The 25,686-nt window shown below is 37.7% G+C and overlaps 1 protein-coding gene across 1 annotated transcript in view; it reads right to left on the minus strand.

The window, feature by feature from the left end:
• CD109 (CD109 molecule) overlaps positions 1-25,686 on the minus strand; it is a gene marked incomplete at its 5' end in the record, with an annotated part of 70,785 nt that overhangs the window by 16,851 nt on the left and 28,248 nt on the right. Inside the window, 20 exons of the mRNA XM_083856898.1 lie at positions 2,324-2,514; positions 3,614-3,779; positions 4,308-4,536; positions 5,679-5,760; positions 10,288-10,464; positions 11,152-11,296; positions 11,983-12,201; positions 12,405-12,518; positions 15,320-15,437; positions 16,206-16,341; positions 16,854-16,914; positions 17,353-17,427; positions 18,166-18,318; positions 19,170-19,346; positions 20,791-20,853; positions 20,945-21,046; positions 21,377-21,616; positions 23,303-23,412; positions 24,305-24,440; positions 25,459-25,555. Of these exons, the coding sequence (XP_083713024.1) occupies positions 2,324-2,514; positions 3,614-3,779; positions 4,308-4,536; positions 5,679-5,760; positions 10,288-10,464; positions 11,152-11,296; positions 11,983-12,201; positions 12,405-12,518; positions 15,320-15,437; positions 16,206-16,341; positions 16,854-16,914; positions 17,353-17,427; positions 18,166-18,318; positions 19,170-19,346; positions 20,791-20,853; positions 20,945-21,046; positions 21,377-21,616; positions 23,303-23,412; positions 24,305-24,440; positions 25,459-25,555 (2,791 nt within the window). The remainder of the gene's footprint in view (positions 1-2,323; positions 2,515-3,613; positions 3,780-4,307; positions 4,537-5,678; positions 5,761-10,287; positions 10,465-11,151; positions 11,297-11,982; positions 12,202-12,404; positions 12,519-15,319; positions 15,438-16,205; positions 16,342-16,853; positions 16,915-17,352; positions 17,428-18,165; positions 18,319-19,169; positions 19,347-20,790; positions 20,854-20,944; positions 21,047-21,376; positions 21,617-23,302; positions 23,413-24,304; positions 24,441-25,458; positions 25,556-25,686) is intronic.

Genomic DNA, 25,686 nt, shown 5'->3' on the forward strand with positions numbered 1-25,686 from the left:
GCACATAGACCATGCCTTGTGGAGCTCATAATCCCTGCATTGACCTATTTGTTGATTATGCCGGAATCTTCCTGCAGCCACCTCCATATCTCTGGATTCCCCAGGCATGAAGGTCCCAGCCCAGAAGAGAGAGCAACACAAGACAAGAAGTTAGCTACTGTGGAAATGGAAAATGAGGTGGAAGCCAGCTAAGAAAGATTTCCTCTTGTGCAAGGTACATACAACACCTGTCAAGCTGAAAGACACAACAGTCAGAATTACACACCACACCAACCAAGGAGAAAGACACAGAGGAAAGTAACGATATTGCTACTTTCTAGATTAATTTAGTGACTGTGCATTAAGTACTCAGTACTGCACAGAAGTCTTGATCAGGGTGTCTTGATCATTGATACAAAAGCTAAAGGTCTGAAAATTTATTAACACAAATTTTAGCAAAAGGATGAAATGAATTTTTATCAGACACTCAGCAACAATTTCTAAGGGTTTCAGCCCAGTTTACCCTCTGTATTTGACCCAAAGGTTTTGTGCAATTATGTAACCACTGCAGAATACTGTCATATATGTATCTAAAATTCTTTTTTTCATTTTGTGTGTCATTGTAGGCTTACCTCTCCAGCTTTTATACACAAGAGGCAGTGTTTGAATGTTTGGCCCAGAATGAGAATTTTAGCATCCACTACTTTCTGGGAAGAAATAGAATAATCAAATCTATGTGTCTAATCTTCTCAGGGATTTTTACTGTTCATGCAGTTAATTTTGCACCTATTTTTAACCAACCAGAGTGAAGAAATCGACCTTTCAGGCTTGGCATACAGATACTTTATTTACTATCAGGCCACTAATAGTAGTAAAATTCTAACATAACAGGATTTCATTCACTACAACATGGTGACTGTGCCATACCTTAAGGGGCTAGCATGTGCTGATTGTTCACTCTAACTGATAAAAAAAACCACACTCTCCTTTCCCATGCCACAACCTTGTCTGAGATGCCCTGCTTCACTGATTTCTTAAAATGCAGAAAGATCAGCTGTTTAGCAACTGCAAATTCACAGTAAGATGTATCATGTATACAGATTATGGTGAATTAATACACTCTAACTTATAAAGCATCACACATGCAACTTAATACTTTCCTCCTTATTGTTCAACAATATATTAAGTTCCTTGTGTAATAAACTCACAGAAGGAAACACTCCAAATATTATTTTTTAAAGAAATCTTAGATGTTAACTAAAAAACTATAGAGTCATTTCTACAAATTAAAAAAGGCATCTAACAGGACACTGAAGTAATTTTGAAATCAAAACAGTTTAGACTTTGGAAGAACAAAAGGATTAAATTAATTTCTTAATTTTATCCTCAAGGGTAAATTATATGTTGTTAGATTTTCAAACTTTTAAGTAAAATATGTCTCTAGATAATAGAGAAAAGTTTTTAAACTCATTTAATGCTTCAATCAACCTCTCCAAATAATAAGCAAGAATTAACACATTAGGAAAACACTAACACCACAGAGGAACCAGGCTGGTTCTTAAATTGCATTTTACTCAGAACACATTTCTCTCAGATTAATACCAACCAACATCTGAAAATAATGAAGGATAGGCTGTACACCTTGGTACCAAGCAGCATGATGAAATGTGACATTTTACTGTGACCAACATTTGTAGTTAATTTTAAAGCTAGTTTAAATCAATGCAATCCAAAGTACTATCTAATTTTTTTGGATGCCAGCACAGCTTACAAGATGTGGCTTCAATAACATGGAAACCTCCTGGAGATAGTGAAGATTTTCCAAATTTCATGGCCCATCAAAAATCTATGCAATAATATGGACAAAGTACATTTTTAAGTTAAGACCAACTGCCAACAGAGGGATTAGGTTAGGCTGTTTTTCTAAAACCTACTCCCTTTAGTTAAAGGCTAAGTTAATAGCCTCTTAGGAGTTTGAGGACCCACACATGGTAAGAATAAAATGAGGCTTCTCTCCTTGGAAAGAAAGCATAGATACTCATCATACTTATTTCAAAAATATGTTTAATTATTTTCCATGGGCACTACTATTTCTTCTTAATTTGTTATTAGTATATTATATAAATAAGGTCTTCCTCTAATTCTCTTTTTTATTAGACTTGCCAAAAATACTAAAACTGGCAGTTCAGGAGTAAGATGCCAATAATGCAAGCTTGTACATAACCAAGGCTGTTACAGCAAAACAAAACTCAGTAATTATTATGTAAAAATGGTCCTTTTTAAATTTTAAATATACACTGCTGGTCTAGAAAGTATGGCAAAATCCCTTAACACAAGATATTACCTGAGTAGATGAAAATCCCCCAAGGTGATTTCTTTGATGACTTAACCATTTCATAATAGGGATCCCCTCAGCTATTCTGTCTTGATGAAAGTGAGAGAGCAGAGCATATGCTGCAAGTTCAATGTCAATGGAACGTGGCTGCCATGAGTCAGAAATTTCAGAAGCAGGTGTTACCCAAAACCGAAATTCTCCTGTAAAATAAACCAATAAAAACCTCAGATTCACAGACCGAAGTCTTTGGATTTCTAGGGAAGTCTTAGGGGAAACCTCTTCATTAGTGCTTACACATGTTCTCTAGCAAGGATGTATGACATTGCATTAATGTTCAGGTGTGTGCTCCACAAAGGACTGACTTAAGTACTGCCTCAGCAATGTTTGAATCTAGATACAAAAAAAGGTGGAGTCCAAATAGTCACTCAACTGATTTCAGTGAACTTTACATTGATCCTTTCCTTGTCAGCCTGAAGTGCTCACATAAAGGAGCCATTCTGAAAAGGCCACCTCGTTGTTCCAAGGCTCCTTTCTCTCAGGACCAGAGAAGGCAACTCAGGCAGCACAGCTGCTCTATGGACTCATTCTTGACTGAAGCCTTCCCAAAAAAATTACTTCTCTTCCCAGAAGTGACTGTCCAAAAGGCCTAACTCAGTAAACATAGACATTCAAAAGGCTCCGTTGCTAGACTACCACACAAATTCCTTTGGATTTTTCAAGACAACAGTTACTATTTTGAGCCAAAAACTTCCATTTCTTATACTCCATATGGTCTGTTCTTCCCCCAAATGAGGAAAAAGCATTCAACTGAACTTGAAAGAGGTTAAATATACTGAGATGACAGGTCCCCAGAGAAAGTGCAACAGCCCTCTGTATTGCCTTACATAAAGTCCAACACTTCACCTCTTCTTTCTAATACTCATTGCTCCCCAATACCCTCCTGATCTCTCCAAACTATACTGGAATCATTCATTTCATCCATCTATTTCTCTTTAACCAGGCTGATCATGCGAGTGTACATAATAAAATAGGAAAACTGACAAGTCACGTCCTTCAACAGCATCACAGTACTTCTATCAGGACCACAATAACTGAGACTGAAAGCCCAAGCCTTGTGGTGAATTGTCACTCATTTATGGACACTTCTTATTAAGGCTGTCTTGGAACTTCTTAGCTAATTCTGTATATCATACTCTGAACAGATTTGAATTCTGAACACACAGCTGTAGATACACGACAGACATTTTCAAATTTGACAAAAATCTATCTGTGCAACTGTGTAAGATACTTATGCAGTACCTTGGCGTTCTGCTCTCTGGTTCAACATATTCAGTGCTTCCTTCGCTCTTGCACTTTTTGCCCAGGACAATGCATATGTCACAAGTGCCAATGTGTAATTATCTGAAATGCCTTCTTCTAATTTATCTTCTAGAAAGTTTGTAGCAGTCTTGATGGCATAAGCATGCTGGAAATGAAGATAATATTGAAGAATGTACAGTGAATAAAATCTGTCTTGGAATAGTGAAATGTAGAAGAAAAATTTGTACTGAACCAGAAAAATTACTAGCTCCAAACCACAGCCAAGAAACAATGAAAATCTCTTTCAGAGTCATTGATGAATCTCAAAGGTAAGCCTTTTGATCTGGCACTATCTTTATGAAAATGAGTAATTTCAATTAAATCAATTGAAATGGCTTAACATCTTTAAGATTAGTTCCCCCCAAGAAAAATCTTAGCAAGTTCTTGGACTAAAGTCGTGACAGTATTCTTGCCGACAGAAACTGCCTTTAGATTTTGCAAATATAAAACTGAAGGCCTTAACACAACTTTGCATTGCTTTGAATAGGTAAGGATTATTTTAACAAAGTGAGGTTAAATTTTGCCTGTGTTCAAATATCCCTCTATTTCTATTAACTACCAAGTTTTTACCAGGTACTATGAAAATTCATTAAGCATTCTTGTAACTATGAATCATATTGACAAATTCCAATACCTGTTTATCTGGGAACCCTAGGAGGGACGACATGATGTAAGCTGTGAGAGTAATTGGATTATTGGTGCCTCCTTGAAGATCACTGTGTAACACTTTCCCAGGCTCCTGGAACTCTCCATTTATTTTCTGATGACGGACAATCCATTTAGCTGTATCCATGAGTACATCTTCGTCAATATCTATGAATGGACGAGCTTGAAGGAAACATCTCAATACAAAAGCTGATAACCTTGGGGAAGAGGTTCATCAAAATTAGCCATGTATTACAGCTTCCTCTGTTTCAGATCATATAAGAATACTGTAGAGCATTAAGTGTTCTATGCACCCTTTCCAAGCAGAGCAAAATGCATGCCTCACTCAGATAAGCAAGTAGATTAAACTTAATCCACCAAAAAATGAATTTATGTTCTTGTTCCTGAAGATCACCCCTTCTGCAGCTGTTATGTTTCAAAAATAAATACAGAGTATAGACTCTGAGTCGGCCAGCACATGTATCTTTACTCAAATGTTGCTCTCCTGCCTTCTGCTTCCAGACAGAAGTTTTAGTTTACAAAGTAATGCAGTTACAAGCATGATGTTAATTACCACCACTTTCCCTGTAGCGATATCCTTGAAACAACCTTTGTTGTTTTATTATCAATCCCTCAACTCCCTTCTTTCCAAAGGTGCATTCATGTAACTTGTCACTGCACTATTTAGGTACTAGGGTTGCTAGTGCAGGTAAAAAATTTTCATCTTCCAGTCCATCAATACTGAGTCAAAGGTAAATCCTCCTGATGTCAATGAAAGATGCCCACTGACTCCTGAAGAAAGTCTTATTCAGTGGCACAGTAAGAGGAACAAAGTATGTACTGACATATGTTAAGTACATCTAAACTGAACAAGGGTTAGCAGAACAAAGTGCTGGAACCTCTTTTTGTTATCTATCTGGCTTCCACAACTGTGCTCTGCATGCTTCCTGGAGTGAAACTCAGCACTGAAAAGACTTTTTCAGCTGTGTTTACAGTCTCAATAAAAAGGAGTGAGACAGATGCAAGTAGAACAAATTTTTACCACCAGTAACTCTGTTCAGCCCCTACAATATGTCTCAGTCAGTATTCAGCTTCCAGTAGGGAGATAACTGATAATCTGATTGAAGCAGTGATGATCACATAGCCCAGAATTAAAAAGCCTTGCCCTAATAATAAGCCTTGCCTTTGACAATATGTTATCCAGCAAGAAAGACCTTAGAGTTGGCCTAAACATCTAATGAAAACCAGGCAGAAGGCTAATACAGCTGGAAACTTTTACCAGCTTCACAAAAACTTTTCAGATTCAGGGAAAATAACTAAAATACTAAAGTTCCACAATGATTCTGGCAGAACTACTCACCATGTGCTCCCAGAGGGATCTTCATTTCCAAAGGCACTAAAAGAGCCATCATCCCTCTGGAAAAGCAGCTCTCTTTGGTAGCCTGAAGTGGAAAAGTAGAGACAGGTATTGAACTTTCCTCTCATGCAGGTTCCAGCACAAACTGGAACTGAAACTGCTGATATGAAGCAAGACACTTTCTAAGGTTGAGAAGGGCACAACCTAAGTTTGCACTTCTTAAAAAATCTCCCAAATATGCAGGAACACACAAAACCATGTAGAAAATGATGTGGAACTGGGCAGCAATAACACGAAGGATCCATCTACAGAAGGAGAACCAGAAACTCCTGTGGCTGCTCATCAGCCACCCAAACAGTGCAGAGATGTGCTCCCACACACCCAGGGGTTCCAGGAGAAGAGCAGTGAGAGCAGAGCAGAGATGCGGCTACAGTTCATTGCTTCATCATTTTGTGTACCTACAGAAGTGCTCTGTCTTTACAGCAGAAGGAAGGATGAGCAAAAATTAAGTGTTTTCCAACTGGAAGGACAAGGCTACAAATGCTGCTGGAAAACCAGGCCTCCTCTTCAGGTGGCTTTTGCCAAATCAGTAGGCTTGCTATCAGAAAAAGCGAGCTGGAAGAGGTTGTTCTGAAATGAGTAAAAAATTTCAAAATATCCTGAAATCCTGAGAAGAACCATTTAAAATGTTATCCTAAGATTTTTTCAATATCCTGAACAAGTGCAGCTATATCCTGACTGCAGGACATCCATAATAAAAGGGCCTCAAAGGCTCACTGGCTGCTCACAACCACCAGCAGCATTCTCACTCGCAAATGACTTCTGTACAGAACTAGTATTCATTCATGTCAGAAATTAAGAGCTTCCTATGATATGCTACTCACTGTAGTTTCTGGTATCTAAAGCTTTTCTTCTCTTACATTTTGCCTGCCATTTGTGAATCCAGAAAAGTAACAGCATCTATTTATAGCATTTCATAACACATCTTTTCTTTCTCTCCACTTTATCTTTTCCCTTGGTTTGACTAGTTTAGCTATTATAATTAAGGAAGTATACTCATTAATCGAAGACCTGATGGATACAGACACACTACAGAATCAGACAGGCAGAAAGAAAACCCTCAGGCAACCATCACTAAGTCCTACACAAATGAATTTACACAAATACGTCCCATGAGGTCCATCCAGCTACAGCTCTAACTACAACCCTGAAAGATGTTCCTTGTTTTCACTGATAAAGGATTAATCACCCACTTCCATACCATCCTGACTGTAGATACACAGTGAGTGAACCATATCCCTAATTACTGAGGAACAAATGGCCTGGTATCTCAATCTAAGTGCCAATATGAGATGAATTCCTAGTTGTGGTCTGCCTGCAACAGAAGAGAATGACAAAAATGTGAGTCTGCTACATTGTATCTGGGTACCTTCCCATGTAACCCCAGCAGCAACAAATTTAGCTTTTGGGTCTCCTTTAGAAGAATTTGCTGTCAAAATTTTTGCTTTAATATAGGAGGTTTATTATGTATTTAGCATGACAGTGGCTAATTACATCACTAAACTGGTGAACCTTTCAGTTACAAACGCACAGCACATGTCATCTCAGTTAAAGACACTAAGTATAGCACCCTTAAATTGAAGGGGAAAAAAAAGGCGGAATGAATGGCATTTCTCCCCAAGAAAAACAACAGTCACTGTCAAAGTTTACAACTCCAAATAACCTTCTATGAGGAGCACAAATACATATATAAATACAAACAGACTGCTTTCTCTTCCAAAGTATCTGACTGCAAGGCCTGAAAATAAGGTCTTCTGCTTCTTTGCAGAACTGGCAATATAGAGCAGTAAGTATTATAAATGTAGGAAATGGATTTGTTGAGAATTCTCAAAGCCTGACAGAAGGCTCACAAAGTATGCATCTTTATGCAAACCTGGAGACAGAAAATGCTGACTCAGAAATGCCACGGAATAGGACAGACATTGTTGAGAGAGAAAAAGAACTAGAAACAAGTTTCAAATTATGGCCTTGCAAATAAGACTAGACACTTTGGAGAAATTGAACTATGAAAGATGCACTATAGTAAGACCCACAAGGGGTCAGTTTAGATGATTGGCTTTAAGGCATTAACGGCATTGTGTGGCAAAAGCTGATAGGCCAAGAAACTATGTTGTAATTAGGAAATAGTTTGGCTTCTGATTGTGATGGCATGAATTGTAACATTTGTACCATCTTACCCTTCACACGAGACTGAAAATGGCGTAAGTTTTTAAAACACCTCCCAATTGCCCCTCCTCTGGGTCAAAAAAAAAGGTATAATTTGACAATAATCATCATCCTGCTAGAAGTGTAAAAGCACTAGACCACAATTTTCAGCCTGCTTAACAAAGACTTCTGAGCAGCCCTTACACAGGCACTAATTCATCTCAGAATGTAAGCTTGGGAGGGATCAGAAAGATGAGCAGAACCAGAGGGAGAGGGATCACTCAGCTATTTCCTACATTCTGTCTGCTTTCGTCTCTGTGCCAGCTCTGCTGCAGTCACGCAAAAGCCTCTCCCAAGAGGAGTGTATCCAACATGGGAACGCCTGCAGGAACGCTGGAACGGGAGACCTGGAGGCTGCGAACCGCCGCGCTCTGTCCAACGGGCACTCAAACACATGTGAAAAATGATACTTCAGATGTCAACACGCAAAAGTGGAAAGGCAAGGAAAAGAAGGATCCTATTAGGAAGATGTCCACTGCTGTTCTCGGAGGGTTGGCCCGAACCCAAGAGATGTAGGAGGCTCGCTGAAAAGAGCTCGCAAGGCTGAAAGGGGAATGCATCAGGATGCAAAGGACTTCAGAAAGATGGGAAAGACTAAAGGATCTCAAGTTTTATTAAACAGCTTGGAAATTCTGTTCAAAATCTTCACCTCTTTGGGTCTGACAACAAAGCTTTCAGACCAATGAGGGTTTTTTTCATTTCAGAAAAAGTGATTTAAAGATGGGATTTGTCATTACCACAATTAAGAAATGTGCTTAAAAGGCAACTTTTCTTTGGCTTTGCCTTTGTTCTAAGTAAACAAAACTGCTAGAAGAAAGATCATATAGCAGTTTCTGCTAGCTATATGATCCCTTCTTCTCACAAGCATCTAGCCACAAATTAATGATATTTAGTTCAGATTCTGATGTTACTTTTTTAAATACTTGGTGAATTATGACATGTGAAATAGTCTGTTTTAAATTAAACTTCATAACAATTCTTTCAAAAACTGAGCCTATAAAAATACATCTTGCACTAAAGATAAGTTTCCACTTGAAGATTACACTTGAAAAAATAATCACTGCAACAATAGAAAACAATTATTAAAATAAAGCAAAAAAAACAGACTATTTTTTAGATTGCGGTTCTTTTCTATGTTAAGGTTACAAATATTTCAGCATACTTACTGTTTTGGCACCTACAGTGCTAAAAACACATACCTCAATTCAAAGAAGTTAAGAACACAATACAATCTGCATGTAAGTGACATTTAAACCTGTAATTCTCATTTGCTTTGAAATAACATAAATAAATCCACTATTGGAAAACTTTAGAAAACTATGGTACTAAAGCTCAGTCTTAAAAGAGTGATAGACTGCTAACAAACTTCAGAGTAGCTGTTTACATAATACAGCCCTTCCTCCCCACTGTACTTTTCAACTAAACCATGTAGCAGGAAGGGTTTTAAAAAAAATCAATTAACCGCTTTGACAGAAAATTGGAATCCTGATGAAAGGAAAATTTATTTTGAGCTGTGCCTTTTCCAAGGGAAATGTCAACAACTTTAAAAAAATCAAACAAAAAAGACTTAGAGAGAGTAAACAAAAATTGAAAATGTCATCACGATGCCTTAGCAGGGGTGTAGCTCACATGGGGCTGGTGTCACTGCTCTCTGAGAACCAGGCTCAGCACAGACACTGACACGTGGCCAGTGTGGGACACCACAGCTAGACACTGTCTGATCCAAAAGCCAGAGTGCAACTGTGGTCTCCAGACTTTGTGATGTTCTGGAGTATCTCCCGATTCAAATATACAACAATTTCCAGCCAAAATTCTCCAGCTTTTGATTCCTAGCACAGAGTTCACATCTGACCAAGCCTAAAATTTGTGTGGGCAAAAAAGCCAGCCATGAGATCAAATGCCACTCCTCAAGCTCTACAAGAACATGTCAGGTCAGGATGGTGCCACTGAAGGAGTGGGATGAACACGGTTCACTCTGCTCACTGACTCATTTTAAACTGCTGTGCCTCAGGCAGAGATCAGAAATGTTTGCTCACATGTGGTTTTATCAAATGAGAAGTAATAACCTCTAGGAAATCTATGTGAATTACCTTCTAAAACACATTTCTCATCTGAAAAAAGGCAATTATACAAAATCAACATTTTTTTTCTGAGCAAACTTGTCCTGGTAAACAAAATAAATTGCTGTCTAATTCTATCAGCCCAGAATAAAAAGGAAAAACAATGGATTTCTCTTCCAGTTCTCATAACATAAACTGAGCAATATTTCAAATGCCAGGTGTCACAGAAATCTTTTTACTAGGAAGGGTTCTTAAAAATCTAACATCTTCCTTTTATGCATACAAACCTTTTCTCATAAATGATACCGCTCTTGATCTAATATCCTCTCTCAGCTGCCTGGTTTTACTCAAGTATTGCAAAACATAAACATTTGGAGCAAAATTGATCATATTCTGTTCACCGCAGCCATAAGGCATCTTAATCAATGATGACAAACCGTTGATGGAAGGCCCAAGTAAATCACCTGAAAGATAAAATTCAAGCAAAATAAACTAAAGCATATTGCAAATAAATGCATACCTCACACATAAAGACTGGTATAATCTAAATTGGGAGAAAATATGATATATTAGGAATGTTTCTACTAAACACCACTAAGCAGGCAGAAAAGATACTTCATCTACTGATCAACTTTATGCCCACTGACGCAGCTCCCTACAGACCTTTCCAAATACAGAGTAATTTCAAACAGTAACCATTAAAATAAAAACAAAAAACCCAAAACCAAACAAACAAAACCTCACATAACCAAAACCTATTTAATCCAGGAAAAATATGTGAAGTTTTTCATTTATTTCTTTTCTCACCTAAAGTCATCAAAGCCTAGGTGTCACAGTAAACAACAGTTAGTCAGGTTATAGATATCATTCTGCAGACAGCACAGTTAGAACAGAATGCTAGCAAACTTTGCAGGACCTTCCTGACCAAAATCCAACTCACTAAATCTGAAAATACCTTACAAACACCATATTGTCATAAATTAAACAAATTAAAGGAATAAAACACTCCATCCATAAGGTCTCCCTATGTTTAGCCTAATGCATGATGGTAAATTACTGTGACTTAATAATTCAACTTATTTATATTGCAGTTAAATAAAAATTAATGCCATAATTAATTCCCTAATGATAGAAACGAAGTTAATTCTTACCAACAGCAGTGACCTGCACTCTCTCACTGTCACTTACAACATCAGAAGGAAAAGTGAATTCCAAAGTTTTTGACACTGTTTGTCGTTTATTCCCAGTCAAATCCAAAAGAACCGTCTGAGAATATGTCTGTTCCAATCCTTCAGCCTATAAAGATAAAGACAGCAATTCTGAATATCTTTCTGTAGTTGCTCCTGCCCTGAGCAGGAAGGTCATGCTACTCCCTTCCAACCTCAACCATTCTTTGATTCTATCATCTTGAGCTTTTATTGTAGGATAAGATATACAAATGTCTACCATCTTCCACTGAAATGGAGTCTAACATGAATCAGACTTAGACATCCAAAGCTAGGCAAGTCTTATCAGTGTCCGGTTTACCAGAAAGTCTGGAGGCTAAAATTCCACCTGTAGCAAAATACAGAAATGTTAATCTAAGATAGGCTTTGAATGAAAGCCAGATGTATGGCAAAATCAACTGCCATTTCCAACTGCCACTTATCCAAACAACTACCAGGTCTACTCTCCACAGATTGTCAAATTACCTGCAACATCAGGAGTTCAGTGATACACAAATAGCTTTCACCTCACTTTCAAGAAGCATTGGACAAACTATCTGCAGTAGAACAGATCTACGTGTTCATTCCTGGAAGGGAATCTAAAGAATTTTAAAGGACTTTTAAAAAATTATTTTATAAGAAATGTTTTCCTGACCCCAAACCAACCATACAGAACAAGGGGCAGACAAGTACATTGGTTTGCCTTTTTACTGCACTATGTTGCATGGTTTTGGGAACAATTTACTTCAGGAACGAGCCAGGCTGCAGACTGTTTACCTTTACTAAAACTTTCTGGATAACAGCATCAGAAGCAGCAGATGATATTGCTGTCACTTTGATGGGAATCTCTCCCAGCTCTTTTGGCTTGATAGGGAACTGAACAGTTTTCCCATCTTCACTTGGTACTGATACAGACTGTTGATTTGCTGTGGCATTTATTTCATTGGATGTTAGAATAATTTCAAAAGCCTCAGTCATATCCAGGATCACAGTAACCTGTAAATACAGTAATATTTGTAATACAGTGTTAATTTTGAAAAGGTGTTTTCATAAGCTGCCACTTGTTTTGTGTATAGAGAAATAGGTCTGCCCACTAAAGAAAATATGCCAGTTCTGACAAAGAAAGAGATGGTCTCCACCAGAGATGAAAACCCTGCAATATCTAGTAACATTCAAAGATAAAGAGACTGTTATATTACCTCAGCTTCTTCTTTCAAATAATTAAAGATGTTCACTTTCAAAATGAACTGCTCTCCTCTGATGATGGAGTATGGAAGGTTCAGGAAAATGAAGAAAGGCTGAAAAACTTCTAGCTGCAAAACAAAATCAGTCATGAACCCTTATAACCAGAGACTAGAAAGAAAATTACTACACAAGATGTCTTCCAATCACTTTTAAATTGAATGACAGAGTAATGTTTAGTTGTACTCTACAGCTGACAAAACATGTTACTGCAGGGCTGAAACAGAAGGTGAAGATGCTTCTGGTCATTAGCACCTTTAGAGACACCGTCCAGATGAGAGCTGCTGACAGCTTTGACAGGGCAGTCCCAACAGAGGCAACTAAGTTAGGACTATGAGTCTATCATCTGGCAAGTTTGGAAGCTGTGATCTGTCCTGAGCTCTCATTAAGGTAACTGAATTGCTTTGAGTACACAAGTAATGGATTAGTTAGGTCAGTTGACTGATCTTCACATCAATACACTAGTAACTAAATAACTGACTCGCTTTTGTAACTCAACAAAACCTTACAATGATTTTTTTTAAAATTTAGTAAGATTAATCTTAGCGTTAGTTCTTTAGTTCTATTTCTAAAAATGCACACTGTATTAATTAAAATCAAAACTGCAGAAATATACCAGCAAGCAGTTTCTTTTATCTGTGAACAGAGGGCTTTGGAAGAAATCTGGGCTCTAAAAAGTCAATGGTAAGGTCTCATCAAGCTGAATGGAATCAAAATTTCACTGTTTATGAACATCTGTACAATAAGAATGGCTGAGACACGATATCCTTTATTATCAAAATGTCAACTAAGAATTATTTTAATTCAGTTTGCATTAAAAAACATCTTCCAAGTGTTTTGAGTTTCAGAAACAAAAATCCCTGAGGTTTTTTTTTCTAGCTAGCAAATGTTCCAATGCTTTCTCTAAAAAAAAAAAAAAAAAAAAAACCTAACAAAAAAAAGTTGCTTGCTAAAGCTCTCAGTGTCATAAACTTCTCAAGTTATTAAACATTGGAGAAATTCTGATGGAGACTTTTTTGGTTAGTTCATAGTACAGGTCTTCCCTACATACCTATTTTCTTTGTCTTTTTTGTTTTACTTTTCTTTAAAACTGAAGTTTTGCACTCAGGAATATGCCAGTATATTACAATAAAGTACAATTGAGTAAAATCACTGACACTCTGTGTAGGAGAAATCAAAATAAAACCATGATGCAAAGCAGTACATGACATAAAGCACGCAGATGTCATTTATTTTCCCCATTACATTTTTCACGTCTTTATTTTACTTGCCTCTCTGTATGGTACTGTTTAACATGTTTCAGCCATATGGAACTCTAAACACAACCTAAATGTCCCAACCATAGTGAAGTACTGAACAGTGCATGGGGGTGATTATAGCTAAATTATTATCTCAACATCTGTTCTACTTGGAGCCTTCACTTGGAGCCTTCTCACATTTGAGGATGAGAGGCCAAGTGTGCATTTCCACACAGTTTTAATCAGAAAACTATTCATCTTTCTGTCCCATCTCTGCCAAGCCAAGTGAAAGAAACAAGAATCAAGATTCCAGTCTCAAAGGAGCCTTAGCCACAAAATCCAGATTGGGCTCCAAATTCCATAGTGGAGTTCAGGATGTTCAAAGCACATGCTCTGTGTCTGGCATAGCATCCGACTGTGAAATCTGGACCTAGATCTCAGTTTGGATCTCAAAAGTTGCCCCTCTCCAAGAATTCGAGGGCATGAGAACTTAAATGGGTAAGCTGTCTGTCTTTAGGCTATGCTTACACTAGTCCAGGAACCAAGATGAAAATAATCTACGGCCCACTACTACAGTCTCAATCTTTCTAAACTTAGGTATGAAGTGGAGTTGTCTCCGATAGGAACATAGTTTCTCTAGGATCTTTACCTAACGAATGGATGGATTATTCAGTGTATGTAAAATACTAGCTAAATGAGACTTCAAGAATTAATTCGTATTTTAAACAGGCGAAACAACTCTCTAAGTAGTGGTTTCCTTGAGTACAGAGTGATCCTAGGACAACTGCACTTGTACACTGGGAATCTCAGGTTACATCTCAGGTTAGAGATGTAACCTGAAGGCTGCTGAATTTAGCTTAAATTGCTAAACTCCTCAAACACTTGGAATCAAGAAAAGAGCCATAGAACACAGGAATTTGGGAGCAATAAGACTCTCACCCCACGGCTAGCTCTCAGTGTCCACTCTGCTCCCTCAAGCTAAGTCATCCAAAACTTAGCACCTATCACAGATCACACAATGGCTGAGTTGGGAGGAACCTCTGGATGACAATTAGTCCAAGCCCCCTGCAAGTTTACTTAGAGTAACAAGCTCCTGCAAGTTTACTTGAAGTGCCTGCGTTTACTCCACAACTGCGTTAGACAGATAAATTAAGTCTTAAATCAGCTCTCCTGTTCTCCCTCGTGGGGTAAGCATTAGCCATAAGTGTTAGTAGATTGCAGGCAAATGCCTCTCACATCCCAGTCACCTCTTCCCTGCCAGTCTGTGCAAACCTCACTGCACAGAGCCAAGAAAACATGGAACACTGCTGTCAAATAGTCATTCCCGCTCTCTATATACAAAGATTTTGAAATGGGCACATCCTGGAAGTACTTTAACAAAAAAACACTCCAACAGAAACAGGCATCTGAATATCTGTGTGGAGTCTTAGATATTCCTATGAGCAGGAAGGGAAGGCAGATACAGTATCAGGTATGGCTTCAGTGATGTGGTTTTCTTTACAGTTTGAACATACACAACCTCTCAATCCCTTCATTAATGTAAGGAGATGCTGCTGTTAGAACTAAATCCGAGAGACCAGCAATAACCTGCAGTGTTGTCAGCCTTAAAGGAGAACTCTCTAGTGAGATGGTACCTCCACTGGAGCAGTTGTCACTCCCAGCCCACCGTTTTCAGAGATCACAAAAGCACTGGCTACCCAGGACGTGATGGTGTCAGGTACAATGGCATCCATGGTGGTTTCTGTGCCAGATCTGATGGCAGAAGGGGAGAGCAGACTTTCAAAACCATCCATTTACAGACATCAGTAAGTGGACACATATGTTTAAAATGAATGAAAAATTAAGTTCAAATTCCTGGAAAGAAAAGCTGTCATTATCGATTTTTCTTTTTCTTTTTAACCATTTAGAAATACTGTGATGGGATCAAAATTATTTTAAAAATTTAAATTATTTTAAATTACATGAATTAGAGGTAATTACACTGGACCACATTACATGTAACCCACTTTCACAGGTCCTTTAAAACAATCCCAGATGATGGTTGCTTCCTGAACTTCTCAGCTGAAAAACAATACAAAATTTGTGTTTCACAATGCAGGTCAGATTTCACCATCATTTGACAGTTGGATCTATTCACTGAACTAGGTGTAGATGGCAATAGATTTCCCCTTCTGGGCTAATCACCATCTTTTTATGTACTGTAGAGAAAAGGCTAGGTCTCCCTATCAATTTTTTCCCCATTTGTAAGAGCTTTTTTCTTTTGTCTCCAGGACTTTCATCTAGCTTCTACTGAAACTCCTAGACCCTCAGTCAGGCATAATCCTCTCTTGCAGTTGTAGAACTCCATTTTTTTTTTTCGATCTCCAATCTCATTCGTGGCCTCTAGATGGCAGCAGAATATAAATATACATTTTTAAGCAGTGTTCTTCAGCATTGGTGCAGAATGCTACTGAAACCTACCAAAAAAAAACCCCAAAAATGGCAAGTGCAAACTGGTTTCCTTTTGCTTCTAATTTATACCTCATTTTAGTGTCAGTCCAAAGCCAAGTCTCTGGAAAATGTGTCCTCACATAGAGATTACTGAAATCAGGATGTCCATTTTTAGATACCGGCATATCATCACCGAAACCATCCTCTATAGGTATCATTCCACCATCTACAAAATAAAAAATACGCTCTTATCTCCAAATATCTGTATTTAGAAAACTCAAACAAATACAGTTAAGAAAAGTCAAATTAATATATTGTTTGGAGTCTAATCTATAGCTTTGTTACATATGATAAGACTACTCTGGGACACTTTTATTTTAAGAATTAAAAAAAGTTTCACACAAATTTCTACATGGCCTCTGTGGAGTGCTGATGAAACTGGTGTAATTTGGCTACACACGACAAACCACGGCCAGATATATCAACCGGAGCTGCAAACAAAAACTCCACTCATCCTCAGGATTTTAAAGGGTAATGTCACTACAGTAAAAAAGAAAAATTTCTGAAATGCTGATCATAAGAAATTTGTATGTCTTGAACCTTTGAAATGGTAATGATTTGCAAGGCTGGATGCAACCTGTATGCAGCACAGTAAGAAGACATAATAGGGGCCCTCTCCCATGGACCTCCTTCCCCACTCAGCAAATGAGATTTGGCTATATTTGTTGTATTACTTACAAAGAAAATGTTCCTTATCCTCCTCAAGAACTGCATCGGTTGATACCCAAAGGCTGCATTTCTGGATAAAATTTATACATTATATCTCAATACAGGACATTCAGAACATCAACAGTGCTCATCTACTTTCTTTTTCTCTTCTTTCTTTTTAGTTAAATGAAGTCATAAAGCAAGAATAAAACTAAAGCAAATAATATACAGAAACCTAAAAACTTGATATGCTATGAATCTGAATATTGCCATAATGACTGAAAACTTTCCAAAGTGAAGACTATATCAAGCATAAAGCAACCTGTATTTATGGAAGTATAAATATATTCCTAGGTATTCAGAATATTGACAGAATCCACAATTTGAAACTCACATAAGCCACCAAAACATTACATTGTCTATAGTTGTAAAAGTTAGAAAGTTCACGTTTTTCTAGCAAGTGATGTTCAAGTCACTAAGCAGTAAAAAAACCAACAGCCTAGAATTATGAAAAAAAAAAAAAAAGTACCTGAAATACACCATAAGAACCTCTGACCAGGGGGAAATACTGCACTGTGCTGTATAAATTGAGCTCATGGAGGATCTAAGGGAAAAAAAAAAAAAAAAAGCCAAAATCATCCAAAGACTAAATGCCAACTCACAGTTTTAAGAACTTTCACTGTTGCTAATTCATACACAGCTGTACCACAGGCTGTAGGGTGCTTAGCTCTCATGCAAAAGAGAAAATAATCTGCGACAGGATGAAGGGGGTTAGGTTGTAGTAGCTTCATGATTAATGAAGAGTGACCAAGACTGTATAAAAGCCTGGAATAGAGCCCACAGCCCATTGATATTTTATGGTACTTGGGCTATGTCCTTTGAGCACTTTAGGAATGATATATATTGTAAGCTCTTTCAAACTGTAGATGCTGTAGAACTTCTGCAAGTAAAGGTAATTTAAACATATGAATAATTTACTCTGCCCTCCCAAGAAAAGAAATTCTTTATTTTATATTATTAATTTTAAATAGTACAAAGCACAAATCATTAGTGGTTTTTTTCTGGCTTGTCTTTTCTGAAAGAAGAAACTGCCATCTTAATAATTTATCAAATAAAGAACAATGAAGTATTAATTGGAATTGAAAATGCTGTGCCTATTACCTTTAAAGCCTTACAGTCTCTGCCACTCATGTGACTTGCAAAAGTAAAAAAATTGCATCATTACAGGTTAAAAATCATGCTCAAAAAACATTATTTGTTCAGCATATAATCCGTAATATTTCCACAAGCATACATCTTTCATATACACAATAACGACAACCTTCGTTTCCCATATACTTACAGATTCTTCTGTTATGTCACTACTTTCTCCCAGAAGCTTGGCACTTTTATCAACAACTGAAAGTGCAATTAGTGATCCTGGCTCTGTTGTACTGATTTTAAGGGAGACTTTCTCAGATGGCTTGGCCTTATTTTTGCTCCATGAGATTTTAATCTAGAAAAAAGTGAAACACAGCACTGATTTAAATTCTACAGTGATATTTACAGCTGTTAACAGCTCCCAAGAAGCAGGTTTTTTAGATTATTTGGCTATAATTAAGACCCTGGATTTGCTTTTCCTAGAACCTTTGGATGCTAGAGACCTCAGAGAGCCTTTTTCCTAGGACTTTTGGATGAGTCATGAGGCAAATGGAGACATTTTTCACGCAGCAGAACAAACAGGCTCCCTACTGATGTCTGGTTATAAGTGTTAAAGTCTCCAGAGGACAGAAAGAATTTGAATCCATGCAGCCTTTGGATGGTCTCACCTATAAAAAGTTATAGCAAGGCTTTTATTTCCACAAAGGACCAAATCTCATCCTGGTAAGTGAGCTGGAAAAATCAATTCATTGATTCAACAGGCATTTTCCCACTCTTCAAACATTTTTGAGTGAAAGTATGGACAGGCACATGAAACACAAACACTGGTCACAATGTGACCACTGCCTGGCTAGAACAAGGTCTTTATAAACTTTTACAATTCTGCCCTTAGAGTACTTATGATACCTTGTCACTATATTGGCCAGAGTAATCTTTGGTTCAGTAACTGACCAAACCACTAAAAACACAAGGAAATGCTGTGCATCTGTTGATGTGGAAAGCACAAAAGTAGAAAGGACTTTTCAAATACGTAAAAACTGGACCCTAATGGCACTGGTATTATCAAAAGTCTTCCCAAAGACTTGCACAAACCTCAGATTAGATCCTGAATGAAAAATTTTTGATATTTACAATCCTATGATCCAAGATACTGTTTATAAAAAACAGACAAGAACATGGTCTCAGACTCAAGTTCAATACAATTACCTTGTCATCCAAAGCAGGCTGGATGGGGACAGTGAGAGCATCATTTACAACCACTCCAAGCTCATCTACATAGAATACAAGTATAGATATCAAAGGAGCCCAGGAATTTTCTGCTGTTAAATTGAATGTTTTTGTAGACTTTGTGCCAAAAGCTATAATTTGTTCCTTAGATAATATCTGAAAGAGAAAAAAATCGAACACTCAAACTGTTGGTATCCTAGATATGTCATAAGCTTAGCAATTTGTTCTGCAAGTAGCTGCTAAAGAAGAAACACACAGCAGTGATTAATTTTTTTACTAACTGGTAGACCAGTTCTGTGTAAATGGGCATGGTAGCTGATGTAATATTTAAACAATGTAATTTTATTCTGTGTTTTAATTCCTGAATCACTATGGACAAGTAAAGAATTACAAGTGCACACTTATGGTACAAGAACATAAAAATACAACAGTAATAGGGTTGGCTCATGTGGGTTATCTGTAACAGCATTTGAGTTTGGATTAGGCATGTAGTTTTAAAAGCAAACCTCCAAAACATCCCCACCTACACTTTGGTTTGCCTCATGGAGAATGTGAACTGCAATCTAGTAATGTGCTCCAATTAAAAGCAAGCATTCATTATAACATCAGATTAGAGCTAATCTGAAGCTACCCCAAAGAGCTGGATTTCAGGCCCACAGCAGCAATTTTTTTCCTTCTAAATTTGTTCCTACTGGATCATATACTTACCAATGAAGACAGAGATGAAGGGCAGTTCCCTGCCTTTGGTTGCATGAACTTATTTATTTTAAACCTTCTAGGAAATGTTTCTATTTTAGAAAATACATATGAATGCCCAAATTTTACATGGGTTTCCTAATTCAGTTTACTGTCTAAGTCTGTGAAAGAAAAAGAATCCTAGCTACCACAGTCACTAAGATGCAGACTGTGAACAAGACAGACATGTGTTAAAGACAGGATGGGAAACTTAACATAGAATATATAATAGATCTTTCCAATCCTTCAAGATACAGTAGAGCAGCTGAGCAATTAGGCCACTACCCAAGACATTTATTTTAAAATGCTTCCTATGAAACTCCCCTGTTAACAACGCCCCTCTGTCCACTCAACCATCTGTTTCCTCAGCAGGCAGCTCTCCTCACCCTGTACCCACAGGCTCAGCCTGACAGTCCTGAATCTGCACACAGGCTCCACCAGGCCCCTGCTTCCACCTGCATCTGCAAGACCTGCTGACAAGCCACACTTTGGGCTGCTCCTGGGACATCCTTGTCCCTACTCCCACTGGAGATGCTCTGCACAGCCAGAAACAGTATTGCTCTCACAGCTGGGCCTTGTCTCATATCTGCAAGCAGAGATAACCAATATCCAGATCAGGGAAGCACTTTTTCCAGAAGCACTTCCTTACAGTACCAGACGCATTCCTCCTAAGTAGAATAAGATAGTTCTCTTTCAAAAAGGACCATCCTAGTGGAAAGGAAGTTTTGGAGTCTCCTCTTCCACAAAGCACAATTAAAAAATGCTGAATCTCTCAAATGTTTAATAACATTGCACTCAGTGAAGTATTTCTCAAGTTGGAAAAAGTCATCTTGGACTGTCCCCATCAGTAAAGCCTGTAACTTACCAGATAGTGATACTCTCTCACTGGCTTGTTGCTTGCAATGCTCAGCTCAAAAGACTTTCCAGCCTAGGAAAAGAACATGATTCACATGGATGAGTATGGAAAAACCACGAGTAACTTGGTTTTTATCATGGCAAGTTTTGTCTAAAGACTGTACCTTTATATCCTGGCTCTTTGTTTTAACCTGGAGATAAGTCTGGCTGGGGGAGCTGAACACATCATAAACACCTATGTCAGTCTTACTGCTGAGGAACTCTGCCTGTAAGATAGTGCAAAAAAAGCCTTTTAACAAAACAGCAAGATCTGTGATGTTCGTATTTGTGGTACAGCTTACAAGAGCATGGTAGCCTTAGTAAAAGTCCACTTTGTGCTTTAGGTATCTGGGTTTTTTTCCTTTTGATATTATGGTACAATTTTTAAATCCCATTTGACAGGATCTCTCACTTCCTTTCGAGCTGTAACATGGAGTAACAAAAATAACAATAGGTGACATGTCAGGTGCTGCAGATAGCAGGACAGCATATCACTGATCCCAGCCCACACAATTTAGTGTGTCAACACTACAAAGCAACATGTTACAAAGCAGTACCTGAACTCTCAGGGTTTTTGTATCAGACAGGATTGGAAATTCAACATCAATTACGCCATTTTCTGGAACGGTGTAGTTCAGGACATGGACTGTCAGATTTCTCTCCTCTGTAGCCTCATTTTCCAGGTGAGAAAGTGAAGAGTGATGGAAAAGCAGGTCTGACTGTTGTGCAGTGATTGTTACAATATTCTGCCTCTCTTCAGCTGTCAGCTGGTTACTGTCTGAACGTGACACCTTTAGCTAAACAAAAAGAAGGAAAACACTTATCAAACCCATCAAAGAGGATAAAGTTAAATGGACAACACATAGCATGTAACAATATATCTGCACACACACCATATATTAAAAAAAAATGCATCCTCAGATTTCTCACATCAATAGCTTTTTTTTTTTGTTCCCTAGTAAGCACTGCAAATAGGCAAGTCAGGGAAGAACAAAATTATTCATAACTCCAGGGACTAAAAAAAGAGTAAAAGCAAAGTAGATGGAACTGAAAGGAAACGTTGCATTTCATGTCTCCCAATTACTCTTCTAGTTGAAAATGTTTGTGTCTCAGGTAAGCTATAAATATCCTACCTACAGTCTGAATACTTTATGTTATCACTTGCATTTCATCACTACAAGAAAGTACAAGCTGACATTTACATCATGGGAAAATGAGTTGGATGTGTTTATGAATTCAGCAAATGAGTTAAAGACTGAAACCAGGCCCAAAATTGACAATGTGCAACTTCTTCACACCATCATACATCAATCAGCACTACAACTTACAATCTTTATGCCCACATTCAAGCAGGTTTTCATCCAGTAAAATCACTCTTACTCTGCATTATACACTACAAAAAAATCAACATTTATATTTAAAAGCACTGAACAAATGTTTCCCTTTTCTTTTTCAGTCCATAGATGTCACTGCATTACCTCTCTTCCTCAGCCATTACTTTCCTGTTCTCTCTCTGAAAAACATATGCTCTTCATGTAAGATTTCCACTTTTTAGTAACAGCAGCAGCTGTTCATTCACACTTCTTTGGGGGCATAACTGATACCTTCCTGTCTGCCAGCTGCAAGAATTGCCAGATGCTTCAGCTATCTCTCACTCAATTCTTTAGAAGAGGACAAAAAAAGGTGGATTCAAACTGGGAAGCTGGCAAAGAAAATGAAAAGCACAAAAAACCCAAAGCCCAAATGATCAGGCTAGCATAAAGCTACATCTTGAGCCAATCTACTCTGGAAAAGTATATTCAGCCTAAATCACTGCTATTTATGTCTCATTTCTGTACAGCAAAGCCTCAAGAATTGTAAAATTGACTCCCATTTTCAAGCAAAATGCAGCGATACATTATGCAACCTCTGCAAAATGTAGGAATACTGAATGGAGATGAGAGACAGAATGAAGAACATGAAATACTCCTATGAGTGGACTGCAGTTGTCATGAAGAAGACAGGAAACAAGGCAGAAACAAGACTTTCACTTGAAAGCAATGTGATTTGATGAGTTTTAAATGAATTATGTAAAAGCTGCTTAAATATACAAATTCACTATATTTGTGTGTGTATATATATATACACACAATTAGATATACAAATACTATACAGAGGTTTGAAACTTAATAACTAATCTGTTGTTTCAAAGCACAGTCAAAAAAAAACAGCCAGGAATGATTTCATTTCCATATGAATGATAGCTGAAAAACTATACAGAAATATATCCCACCAAGACTACAGCATTCCTTGTCAATTTACCCTTTTCTAGAGCAAATGCCTCCATGTTTAGTATTTGCTGATATGTATTGTGAAAAAAAGAGGGAATTTGAAAACAAATCTGTAAATTACACTTAAAAATCCAAGGCAAACTTTGTTATCTAAGCATAGAGGAGAAGTCACATTTGTTTATCCACAGATGATAATCAAATAAAAGAACTTACAGTAGCTATGAAGTTCAGAGAAGGTTTTATAACTCTAGAGTAGTCCAGAAATTCAATAAAATAGTCACTTTGCTTTGGAAATATGATGGTACTTGAATTTTGGGAGATTCCTGTTGAATAATTGTATACGTTTAGACAACATGCATTTAACACAAATACTATTATTTAGCAGCAATACAATTTATTGCCCATGACTTGGAAATAATTCTATCATATTTTCACCATTTCTACTCCCGTCATTCTGTATCCTTCTAACTGAGCATCAGTACAAAGGTGGTATATGTACTGGTACTGCCTGCCACAATGCAATATAAGATACACCACATAGGGCTCCACTCATAACAGACTATGTCAGAATGACACAAGGAAGGAACTTACTAAATCTCAAATCAGCCAGCTTCACTTTGCCAGGGTTTCTACAGAAAGTCTGTAATGAAACCTAATTTCTGGGACAGGCAGAAATTTTCTACATTATTTTTTTTTTTTCTAATGTGCAAGGTGCAGTGGAACATGAACCCACAAAAACCCCTCAGTTTGCAAATCTGGAAGAAGCTAGACTGTGGACAACCTAGGACGAGGGAACTCTTTATACTAATGTGCTTACAAATACTTTTGTAATTTTATGATTCAAGTTAAGTTAATAAAATTCAGGTTTTATTTATATATTATATTTATTTATATATATTTTTTTTTAAATTCAGAATGCTAATAATTCTTTATGCCTGCTCTTCTCATCAAAAATAATCTGTCACTGACTTTAAGCTCCTATCAGAATGTGTTTCTTGGTTATTTAATAAATCATTTAGCATAGAACTCCATTCAACCAAGTTAACAGCTGGTTAAAGTATTAAATTTCTAGGCAAGCAACACTCAGCTAAGATATTTGAATGTGGATGGGTTGTGCTGACACCAGTACATGACACTTTTCTAGAGTTCCAACCTCTTCCACAGAGCAGTAAGGCACTCTGTATTTCTGTCAGGAGACCTCACACAGCCACATACCTGTGAGTGACTCGGTCACCACCGCAATCATTTCTATCGGCTCCGTGTAGTCACTGTCACCTTGGCGCCATGACTGCTCAGCATTCAAGTTTTGCAACATAAGCTTGTTACAGGTTACATTCACAGATCCATTTATCTGCAATATAGGAAAAAATAACTATTGAGCCAGAAAAGCCAAGGATACCTTTCTTTCTACAATAGCTTATTTCTGGTTATGTCCTCTAGCTCTCTCCACATAAAAGTTTTGGAGTGTGAACACCAGAAAATTATGAATGCTGACCCTTTATTTTTTTGCTGTCACCAACCATTTTTATTAAATCCAGTAGAAGTTCGCTACCTTTTTAGATGTAACAATGCTTTATGGAGAAAATTACTTTTTTCCTTAATTTCTAGAATTACCCTCTTTGACATGGCTAGAGCACAGTGGTACCTGAGCTCTACAGGAAAATGCAATGAACAAGTTCCTGCCTGAAGAGAGGGGTACACCCTGTTCAACATCTGAGCTCAGAGTTTCTGTAAACTAAGTGCTGCTGAAGGCACAGTGGCTAAAGTCAGCAAACAGAAATTACAGTCACTTCATGTAGCAAAAATTTAACCTTTTTTAAACACTGTACACATCTCAAAAGTAAAACATCTGATTTTGCAAAGAGAATGCAATGAACCTACCACCTCTTTCAAGCCTTCAGATTGAAACTGTGTGTCTATTTAAATTTCATGCTTCAGGTTACAATTAGTGTAGTAGCTCAAATGTAATTGCTGGCAACTGGTAGGCAAAGTGTTTTGGTTTCTACCATGCTAGAGCTCCATCCAAGACAACTGGAGTGTTCTCCTCTGGCCTTGTGACACAGAGCTCAGTGTGCAGGGGCAGACACAGGGCCAAGGAGCATTCTTGAGCATGGGTCCTCCAGCACCTGTGCAGCTCCTGGAAAATTTTTCTACCTGGGTCAGTGGTACTCTCCAAAATAACTTCCAGGAACAAGTAAAGGGAGCATAGGTACCAAGTATCATTCTCAATCTGAATGTAGCTGCTTTAGGCTGGAAATTAAAGAGAGTTTGACACTCTTCAGCTGAACTCAGCATTCAGGAATGATTCCAAGCATCATTTAACCCACAACAGGACTCAGACTTAAAGAAACGACTAAGAGATGACTCACCTCCATTGTTGTTGTTATATTTCTCTTGTTTGTCCAGTAAGAAACAGAAAGGCAAGTGACTGTTACAGTTCCCTTTACTGGCTTTCCGTATGTGTACCTGAAACACATCAGCCAAAGTCAAACAACACGTCACCCTCCAGGACTCGGGCTCATTAAAAGCTCTCAAGGCAAAAGATCCTACTAAAATATTATGGTCTGGCCTCAGACATGGGTAGAACACATTTCTAC

This window comes from Zosterops lateralis (assembly GCF_965231275.1).
Source record: "Zosterops lateralis genome assembly, chromosome: 3".
NCBI classification, from domain to species: domain Eukaryota; kingdom Metazoa; phylum Chordata; class Aves; order Passeriformes; family Zosteropidae; genus Zosterops; species Zosterops lateralis.